The 11,382-nt window shown below is 39.6% G+C and overlaps 1 protein-coding gene across 1 annotated transcript; it reads left to right on the top strand.

The window, feature by feature from the left end:
* Positions 1 to 7,464: 7,464 nt before the first annotated feature.
* LOC142377752 (trypsin-like) lies at positions 7,465 to 11,382 on the top strand. The gene is made up of 4 exons (XM_075462060.1): positions 7,465 to 7,613; positions 8,886 to 9,027; positions 9,265 to 9,531; positions 10,886 to 11,382. Exons 1-4 carry the CDS (start codon positions 7,465 to 7,467, stop codon positions 11,063 to 11,065), a joined length of 738 nt encoding a protein of 245 aa, XP_075318175.1. The 3' UTR covers positions 11,066 to 11,382.

Raw genomic sequence — 11,382 nt, 5'->3', positions numbered from 1 at the left:
GCTACAAAGAAAAAGAAAACGGAGGTAATCGAAGTTGTCATTGTTACATACAAGGGAAAAATGCTTGTAAAGGGGGAAATAAAGGCTGTGTTAATATTAACCACATTTATTTCAGAAGCAAGATCTGGATTTACAGTTTGTTTGTTTTAAATCAGCGTTGTTGATGCAAATTTCACAAAGAACCAAATGGAAATTCCGTCTAAATATATTCTGAAATACACAATGTCTCTGTATCAAACATCGGGTCTGCCATCAAGTCTCTTTAGTCGCCAAAATCTTCTCTTGATGCTCCTATTTTTCACACTATAATTCTTTCTCTTTTTTTTTCTTTCTTTTGTATTTGCTTTGTTAGTTACTGGTTAAACATGCATTTCTGAAACTGACACAACAGTAAAAGCAGCCAGGATTTACAACCACCGTGAAGTGGCTTCCAAAACCTTCCAAAAGTTGTAACGTGAACTTCAGTTCAGTGGTTTATATTCCATATTATAATTACATAGCTAATGAATAAAAATATGTAACCATTGTATATGTACAAAGCTGCCTCACCTTATCAAAATTCAAGTCAGAATCCAAACACTTCTAGTTTTCACACATGGAAACTTATGTGCCAGGAGGAGTTTGAGAACGCTTACGCCACTTTTATACTGTACGCAGGCCTGTCCTTCTTATTATTCCCCACCATTATTAAAGTCTCTGTAACATGCAGAAAGGACATAATGTGACTCCATACAAAAAAAAAAAAAAACAGCCTACTCTTTCAAACCTTTCTTTCAGAGGTTTTTGTTCTCACAGCTTCAGTCTATTGTCCATTGGCGGAGACAAAGTAAAGCCTTACAGAGATGAAACCCAACACGCCAGAGAAATGATAGATTATCCTTGTAAGACATGTTGTTTGTATACCCAGTGATGTTACAGAGAGCATGGTAGAAAGAGTGTGATATATTCACCCTCCAGTGCTCTGTTAACTTGAGATGAGCAGCACAAAACAGCATTTATACTATGCTTTGGCAAAGAAAAACTTTTCAGAAATGTTTTAATGGCTGAGCTGAGCGCAAGCGTGGCTGATGTTGAATTTTTCCCTCAAATTTACTAAAAATAATCCAAATAAAGCAGTCATGTTTAAGAGAAAAAAAAAGGCAAATAAACTACAGCCTGGTCTGTACGGACTAGTCTGATCCAGTGGAGATACACTGTAGTCACCCTCTTCTCTTGCAACCTCATCCATCTCCCCAAGTGTCACTGTCATTTAGTTTCCCGGCAGTTTTTTCATGTTATGTTAATTTTTTATTATTATAAAAAATAATTATTTTTTTCCCCAGTCAGAGTTCCCAACGACGGGGGTGTTTTGATTTGTAACTTATAGCCTCCTTACAGTCTGCATTCCCCAAGGTGTCATTCTACCTGTGAGGATGAAAGGTGATAGCATGCTCAGCTCTCCCTCAGGTGAAAAAGTCACGATGTCTTTGTGCCTTGTGTGTGTTTGTGACAGCGAGAATCGAAGCAGAGGGCTTGAAAAAAACTGCATGTGAAGTACAGACATCTCCATATCGAGTCTGAAAGCAGCACACGTCATCAAAATGTTGCTTCAGGACATTTCCGAGTGGTACTGTATACATTGTGTGTAAGGAGAAAGCCAAAATATAAATTTTGCAATACAAATTGCAAGCGAAAAGCAATTAGATTTACTCCAAACTGAATGATGTGTGTCACAGGAATCCAGCGATACATCTCTCCAGAAACAATAGTGTGTGTTGGTCTGGTTAATCTAAAAGTTTTCACAGCAATCGCCAGCATTTGTTCATAGCTAAAGTCATGTTTTAATGCAGTTGAACTTTTCTTTGTCTGTATGTGAGAAATGTAAAAAGACCTCTGCTGTACGTCCGAGGTTGAAGAGCTGGTGTTCGGTGGCTCTGTGGTGCAAAACACAGCAACACTGGACTAAATGTTAAAAGAAAAAAAGAAAAACAATGTGAAAATATCTCGGAAAAAAATTACAAAGCAGATATTTTGCTAAACACAGCATGTTTTAATTTTTGTCTCTCTTTTGTTGTTGTCTTTTATGTCTCTTTACGGGGCAGATGTAGCTCAGGAGGGAGCGCTGTGTGCTAATCACTAGGTCGTGGTTCCACCCCTGCCTTCCACAAGCCACATGCTGAAGTGTCTTTGAGCAAGACACCGAAGCCCACATTAGCCTCGACGTGTTCATCAGTGTGTGTAAAAAGCACTGCATAGATTAAAAACTCTATAGAATAACAAGTGCTATTTCAATGTGCTTGTGGACAGGTGAATGTGGATTGTAGTGTAAAATCGCCATAGAAATGCATTCCATTTACTACTATTGTAAAACATTTTGTCTATTGCTGTGGTGTTTTGTGTCTCAGGGCGATTGTAGCGTTGCCCAAGGAAATACCTGACAGTTGGAGGCTGCACAAAGCCGTCTCTGCCATTCTGCAGGGGGAAGCATCAATTATTCAGCCTGCTGTAAATGTGGGACAAAAGGAGGTCAGAAGAGATTCCCACCCTTCGTGCTGTGAATGATGTTGACTTGCCAGAGGGCTCATCATCATCATCATCATCATCATCATCATTGTTGCTGTTGTTGTGCTGATGATAATGTGGTATTATGATTGCTGACATGGATTCAGTGATGGTTGATGATTGACACAGAGACTGGTGTGTAGAATATCTCTGTGTCAGTTTCTCTCAGATATGACTTTCCTCACAACAGCCAAACAAAGCCGTGCAACACACACACACACGCACACCCACGCACACACACCCACACACAAACGCACACACACAGCAGGCCATTGAAACATTTCAACAGGGCTAAGCCAGGATGATGAAACACAGTGTGCTGATACAGTATAGATGAACCTGCTCGGCACAGTGCTCAGTGTTGCCATGGCAGCAATGCAAGGCCTTTTGACAAGTCAGGAGGGTCAGAAGACAGAGTTCTGATAGTAGATACTTTTTGAATGTGAACTTTGTTGCTTTCGCCTCTTTCTTTCCTTTTCAATCAGTGCCACTGTGTTGGACCTCGCTGTTGCAATATGAACAATGAAATAAAAAACTTTTTCACAAGAAACTTGAGGATACACGTTGATGTGATTGACTCTCTCTTTTTCCGGAGAGGAATGTATGAGAGGACACTGGTTGTCTGAATGTGGTGGCTCAGTTTCTGGTAAGGAGTGAGATAACAGTCCCTGGCTTCCTCTGCCACAATGAACCTGCTCATGTGCTTATGCTGTGTGCTCCTGGATCTAACAACAGTCCACAGTGAGTACATTATTTTCTTGTATTATTATGCATTTTTACTTAAACTATTTCTCTAATATTTTAAAGGATTTTTTTGGCATTGCGGTAAAATGTGAGAATTAGAGAAGAAGACTGATAGCTCTTTCCATTGTCCATCAGACAAGGAGTAAACAACCAGTCAATCAAAATCCACATACTCAGCTTTGACTGTGTCTGATATCTTATTTGTTTATTGCACATTAATAACAAGGCAGAACAATTTGATTGTATATTTTACTGATTTTTAAAGGTTATGGTCATGAAGCCTTGAGCACACATACTTATAGCCCCCTGAATTCTGCAGTTTTAGGTTGTGGGTCGTTCTGCTGTCTGTGAAGATATTTCTAACTGTCATGATCTATAAGTAACCACTTACTTATACAGCGCCAACATATTTTGCTTCTAGTGATGGCGTGCTCTATCCACAATTTTGTATAAATTACACGGCATCTTGTGGGAGGTGCGAACATAAACACCAGAGGAGGTGCTCTTAAAGTGTGCAAAGAACTGATGGAAGATGGCATGAAGATATGCACAGTTTTATATCCTGAGATGACGGCCTCATCTTAGATCTGAATTAAGTCTTTGTTTCATTTTCAAAGTCACACAAGAACACAAACAAAACTAACCAAGTGAGGCATAGGTAGATGAGCAACTCCCGTGTCCTGCAAGTGTAAATTATAGCTTTTGTCGATTGAGTCTTTCAGGCACAGATGGATACCACTTCAGTTCCCCCACTAGAATGGGCTGTCTGACATCAAGGTAATGTTGTGAAATACTCGAAATATATACCGAAATTTATATTGCACTTATAAGTGGGGACTGAACTCTGCCTGTAATCTTTCCGAGGTAATACACGATGGATAAACCAAATGATTTCTTTAAGCTTATACTGTGTTTGGCTCATAAGCTTCACTACCTAATGACAAATCTATCGAGTTAGTCTGTTCTGAAGTTCTATGTACTATATGTACACCCAGAATCCAAAATGATATCACGTTGAGATGGTGGTCCCTGTGGAAACAAAAAAAAACCCAAAACAAGAATATTTCAAAGTGACATGCAATAAGTCTTGCAGTCTGCTTGTGGTGTGTCGAGTCCATGCAGTTGCTAATCTCAGGCAGCAGATTACTGAGGGGTCAGCATGTTGAAGATTTATGTCAAATGAACACTTATGGACATTTAAAAAAATGATTTTGCCATCGCCATACGTGTTGGCTGCGAAAAGCATCTTTCTTGGGTCTCGTCTGGTTGCCTGGCAACTCATCTAATAAAAGCTCCATATGCACTGGTGAACTGTTTCTTGCAGTTCTATCTTGTTTCCAAACTATATGCCTACCTAGCACCTGGCTGCAGCTTCTAATCTAGCATATCAGCAGGAGAGTTGTTATCACAAGATTAAAAAACAGAGACAAATGTAAGATTTTAAGATCAGTACAAAATCTAATCGAGCCAGTAGAACGAGGTATGCACAGAGGCGATGCGTTTGTGCCAGTTAGTCTCCATAATGACTTTAGCTGCAGCGTTTTGAATCAGCTAGAGAAGGCAGTGGGAGGCCTGAGTGATACCTGAGTATACATTCAGTGGTCAAAGGTGAGAATAGATAATGTTTGAAAGAAATGACACAGTTTTTAAAACTGATGCTGGAAAACACAGGACTCAACAACATGTTTGACTTTTGTGTCCAAAGTGGGGAAGGCCTCCTCATCCCTCTGACTATATTCAGCCACATTATTCAATTAAATTCTGATTCAATAAAGATGAGATTTGACAGTTCACAGTCATAACTACAAACTGTCTTGCATCTGAGTTACCCGTGAATACGACTGCCCACCTAAACGGCGCAGGTGTGCACATATTGTGTGAGACACTTTTTACGCACATCATCAACAACAACAGAAAATGTAATATTTGTGAGGCCATTCAATAGATCAGACTGAGACTCGCAAACAATTCTGGAATCTGAAGCTATTGCAGCAAATCCAGATGACATTTATGCTCCAGAGGATGGCAAACATTTGTCTAGCTACATAGGAAAGGATTAATGACCATAAAGTCCAGAAGGCTAGCTAGTCCAGTTTAACAACTATTGCTAGTAGTGCTGAAGGTTTATGATGACAATGATTGGCACACGTGTATAAGCCAAAAGCCACATGGAATCTGATATGAGCACCTCACTCATGGATCATACCAGATAATTGTGACACAAATTGGATTTAAAAGTTGGAATTGATGATCGGTTTTCTGTGGTCACAGCCTGAAAAAAATGAGTGGAAACCATTTGAGTCACATCAGCCTGGTATTATAAACACAGCACTGGTCTCACGTTTTCTCCACAGATTTGAAGTAATATTCAGGTATGGATTCTAGGTGAGCCACTCTGAAAACTGATATTGTTTTCTGTTAACAGTTTCTGGACCAATTTAGCTCTAAGCTTCAGATCATCATCTTGTTGGAAGGAATTGAAAGTCTTTCTACAAACTGCTTCATGTTTTCCTGAGAAATCTTTATGTTGTCCTCTTTCCTCGTGATGCTGCTTACTTCAACAAGACAGTATGTCCTGCTGGCTAAAAGAACAATTAAAAAAAAAAAAAGCACTCCACGTGTCAACGTTGCCTTGGGCAAGACACCGAACTCCACGTGGACTCTGATATGCCCATTAGTGTGTGACTGTATGTATGACAGACAAAAAGCACTGCATGTATAGTGTGTATAAATAGTATAAGAAGTGCTACATGAGTGTTTGCATGAATGGATTGAGAAATACACTATAAAGTGCTTTGTAGAGCCTAGATAAGATAAAAAGGTGCAATAGAAATGAAGTCCATTTACCAATGAGTTGATGAATGAAAGCTATCTTCTTTGACTAAATTACCTTTGGTAAAGGACAGGGGAGAGTTTGTGCACCTGTCTTGAAGAAGTGAGTCCCCCTTGGTTTTTTGCCTCGGAGACCAACATGTTTTATCCACCTTAAGATGTTGGTACCTGAATTGCTTCAATTCATCAGGATATCCTTGGAGTTGATCCCTGAACAACATCAGATATCAATATCCTGAAAGGACATCAGAGTTTCTGTAGAAAAACTTAACCTCTGGGAGGAATGGACAACATAACAATATAATGATCCCAGAGACATAACAGAGACACACAACAGGCTTGTTGCTAATATTGACTGCTGTCAATTCATTGTTGCAGTTTTACGAAATATGTAAAAAGAAAAAAAAAACCTGTCCTTAAAAAAAAAAAAAAATAGGGCTGGGCAACGATTAAAATTGTTAATCTAATTAATCACATGATTTCCCTGATTAATCACGATTAATCGCATTTGTACGCAAAATCCAAAAATTAATTCGAAAGTAGTGTATAGCTTTTAGCATTTAGTTTTATTTTAAATGTACTGCCATATGAATGAAAGTGCCATAACATTTGTTGTGCAAACACACTTTTAACATCAGCATTGATAAAATGTTTATCGCCGTTAAAAAATTAACAAGTTGACGCGATAATGACGCCTTAACTTGCCCAGCCCTAAAAAAAAGTGAACAATAATACCTGATGTGGTGGTAGACTTATTTGTATTTGCATGGACAGCTAGAGATATTTGTAGGAAAACGAACTTGCTGTTCCCACCATGTCTATATTTGACTGAATAGCCCGAGGTCCGTGTACTATGCTTTAGCTGTTGCATAACGCTTGCAGAAAGAGTCCCCACTCTACTGTTTCAGAACCCAAAATGAAGCAGTGACACTGAAGGGTCAGGGAGGCTGTATTACATTACCTTCAAAATGCAGAGGCCTCATTTGACAGAAATCCACTAATTGTTAAGCCAGGTAAATGGGCTTGGAGAGGGGGTCAGGGAGTGGGATAAGGAGGGCCTCGGTCGTTAAGTTTCTCATTTCCTCACTCAAGACTCTCCATGTTTTATAGGGTGGATTTATCAAGTGTGACTGATATCCAGACAGTCTTTAAGTCCACTCTCAATCAGCTTATCGTCACTGTCAGTCCCCACTAGTCGGTCAGAACTGAGAGATGTTTTCACATGACAGGTCTCTGGAATCAACAACAAATCTACCCCACATGCCCGACAAGAGTTCAAGGACTAACTGTGCAACACTTGTATAACTCACGTTCTTGTGTTTGTGTTTCCACACAGGCCGTGTGCTTATGCAGGACCGTATAGTAGGTGGTTACACTGCTGTCCCAAACTCCATCAAATACATTGTCTCACTGCAGAGCACCAGCGGCCAACACTTCTGTGGTGGATCACTAGTTCACAGATACTGGGTTCTGACCGCAGCGCACTGTAACATTGGGTAAGAATGTTCAATGGCAGTGATCAATTTCATGTAGACTTAAAGGAGACACATTACATACCTCATGTCTAGCTTTATATTCTTATTGTGGGACTTTTCTCTCATTGGGAGAAAGAGAAGGTTAATGGAAATGGAAAACATCTAAAAACGTCCTCTAATGCACGGTAAAAGTTAATGCTCTCACTTGAGGTGGTTTTTGCCCGTTTTAAAACAGACTTGATGTGCACCAGGGGGAAGGACAAACTCAGCAAACTGCACACGACCTAACAAAGATTAAAATATCTTGACTCAGCAGCTGTTTATAGTCTGAGCTGGCAAACAATAACCTCACTTGACTTTCTGGCATCTTCCAGATATAATCAGATATAATATCCCAGATATTTCCTGAGATGAGAGTAATTGCCTACAAACTCTCTCCATTTTCCTCTTGTGGAGCTCTACCGCATCTGTTTTTTTTCTTTGTTTGAGTTCTGTTTAAGTTCTCATTCTTGACTGTAAATCTCTTACCTTGAACTTGTCATGTAAATAATTAAATAAAGTAGAGCTGGGGAGAAAGAAGTTCAAACTTTACATTACTTTCTCTCCTTCCAAAGTTTTGCTTTCTCTGACACATTGACAAGTTGGTTGAAATCAATCACTGAAGGCCTTTTTACCATCTTAATCTCATATGAGACCTGGCAGTTTGTGTTTTAATTTTAGGTAAATACTTGTAAATACTTTTAGGTAAATATTTGCATAGATGGTTATATATCTGGTGTTTTTTTCTTCTCTTTTTCTTTTTGGCTAGAAGTTAGAGTCTGTACAGAGCCTAACTTGTCAGAATGGGAACAGATGGTCCCAGCAGATGTCTAAAAGCAAATATCCATTCTGGTACAGGCAGGAAATGTCACAACGATGCCTCCATTTGGTGGTACAACAGCACAGAGATACAGTTATGGCAGCTGACCTTGGAGCGGCATCATCGGTGTGTGTGGGTTAAACAGATAGACAGTGAAGTGCCATCGTGTCTGGATCCAGAAAATTGTCCATTTCTGTTATACTGCCCCAGCAGCCCCTGCTTGCTCACAGTAAGCCATTGTTCCCAAGTCACGGTCAGTGCCGTACACACTCTGAGCTCTGATTTCGTACACTGGTCATGATTTCTTATATAGAAGAGTTTTCACTAAGACAAAATGGGAAGGAAATACCAAATCTCCAGTCACTGATCTATTTTGTGCCACATTTGGGAGTGTATAGGATGTAAAATGGAAATGCTTTTTTTTTTTTTTTTAGGACAGATCAGATGATGATAGTGGCAGGTGACTACAAAGTGAATATCTTCGAGGGTACTGAGCAGTATGCTAAACCCCACAGGCTGGTCATCCATCCATTGTACAACAGAAGCACCAACAATGCTGACATCATGCTCATTAAGGTACAGCAGAGATTCGGCCATACGGTTATCTTAATAATTGCTTAGACAAATATGATCTCAGTATAGAATGTTGTAATAACCAAACTGTTTTACAAATTAGATGCTAATTCTCTGGTGGTTGACCAGATTTCACCATACAACCAGATATCCATATAAAGGTGGTTATATATATAAAAATATGTAAAGGTGGTACTTTTTTTTTTACGTGCCCAAACTGTCCTCTGATTTTCTGTCCAGTTGCGGGCGCCCATGATCCTGAACATATTCGTGTCACTGGCGCCTCTTCCCAGACAGGGGACAGGTGTGGTTGAAGGCCACATGTGTCGGGTGTCTGGATGGGGCTACAACAGTTTGGGCGGAAGCCAGGTCCCAGTCACACTCAGGACAGTCACGGTGCCCATTGTTTCCACTACAAGATGTAACAGCAGTGACTCCTTCAATGGAAACATAACAGCAAACATGATTTGCGCAGGTCATCAGGCTGGAGGAAAAGATGCATGCAAGGTACAGACAATAGATACACTTATCTTCAAAAGTTTCAGTAGAAAGTTTAGTAAGTAGGCGTCACTGCCCAGCACAGCCCATTGTGACAGACATAATTGTTTGATCCCTGAAAAGACATCAAATTCACTTTGATATAACAAATTCTCCATGGTCCTGGCCTTGGTTTTCTGTGTATATCAAATAGCACAAGCTGATTGTGTCTTCATCATTTCACATTAGAGCAAAACAAGAACACAGTTTTGGCAAGCTCATCCCCCAGACAGTTAATCATATCAGTGTAGGTTCGACAACAAGCTTTTATTAAGCGAACAAGGAAGTCCTGTCTCAAGAATGATATTAGCTACGATAGTTGCAAAGGAGATGGAAAACCATCCCTAAAATAGCATCAGGGCTGAGTCCAGACCATAACTTTGAGATAATCTAATTTGTTGCTGCAAACAACAGCATCCACAGATTTGCTTTATTTCTTATTTTATCATTCCTTTTTCTTTTTGCATCGTGAAAGAGTTTCTTCTCGGCCTTTGGTGTGAGAGGTAAATTACATGTAATTCAATGTGTGATATACCAGTAGGCTATATTTTGCCTTAGGTAAAGAACTGAGTGACTAATTAAAAAGTGCTGTATTTAACACGACAGTAGGAGACTGCCAAGTGATTATGATGAACTATTCCAAGAGATTTGAAATTATTAGCGACTGATGGGAATTAAACACTTATTGAAGTCAGCTTTAAAATTGTATGTCACCGCTCTAATGTGAAATAATGATCGTCTTCTGTATAATAAAATAAAAGAAAAGTGTTAATATTTCACTCATGAGACACATTTTACATGAAATAATAAAAAAGGCAGGCACACGTCATGTGTCAAATGAGTGTCAGGTAGTTTTTCAAGAAGAACTTGCTTTTAGAAATAGATTTCACATGTAGATACTGAAATTGCATTTTAATACATGTCATGTACAAATTGTTGATTTTTGCAGATGAAACATCATTAAATATAAGCTAAATTTGCATGATAACGGGACATGTTCTCTGGCTATTCCTATGTGAAATGCAGCTTTTCACATATCGAATGTATGAATGAATGGCTTATTCACTCAGAGCTGTGCATCATATTCAATGATGTTATACAATTACAGTTTGAGAATTGGATGATACCCGGCTTCAGGTTACAACAGTATGTTATATCCCTGTTTTCCCTCAGAGACAGTCCAACAAACAGAGAATCTTACATGGCTGGGACATCCAACCCTGGCACCAGCACTCAGATGCAACATTTTGTGAAACTGAAATCTTTTTCCATTAGGCACATTGTGAGATGGTAACTGATAGAGGGTGTGGTCTTGTCCTTGCAGGGAGACTCTGGTGGGCCATTGATGTGCAGAGGACGGGTCTACGGCGTGGTCTCATGGGGCAACGGCTGCGGTGATGCAAAGTTTCCTGGAGTTTACACGGCTGTGTCCAGATTCCGCCGCTGGATAGATCAAACCATCTATGGGTCATATCTGCGCTGTGCTGGATACCAATGGAGCTAAAGAGCTAAATGTAAAACTTGCCATTTGTTCCTGAAATTGGTCTTTTTTTTTAAATTGTCAGAACTAAGAAGATCGGAGGTGCTTTTGTTGAAAACCTGCAGTGCTGCCTCTGAAATTCTGCTCTGATTGTGCCTATATTTTGAATACCAGTGTGATGGTAATTGATCTCTTGGTCTGACATTATCTAGTATAAGCACAAGTCTGGGTATCAGCTACAGTAATCATAGGTTCCACTGCAATTTGTGCGCTTCTACTGATGTAACTCCAGTAAATGTCACAGCCTGTAAGAAATATCATCATTTAGAAAAGATGTGGAA

Source organism: Odontesthes bonariensis, chromosome 3 (genome assembly GCF_027942865.1).
Source record: "Odontesthes bonariensis isolate fOdoBon6 chromosome 3, fOdoBon6.hap1, whole genome shotgun sequence".
Classification (NCBI taxonomy): Eukaryota; Metazoa; Chordata; class Actinopteri; order Atheriniformes; family Atherinopsidae; genus Odontesthes; species Odontesthes bonariensis.
Note: the sequence above shows the minus strand (reverse complement) of the source record. Positions and strands in the feature narration are given on the sequence as shown.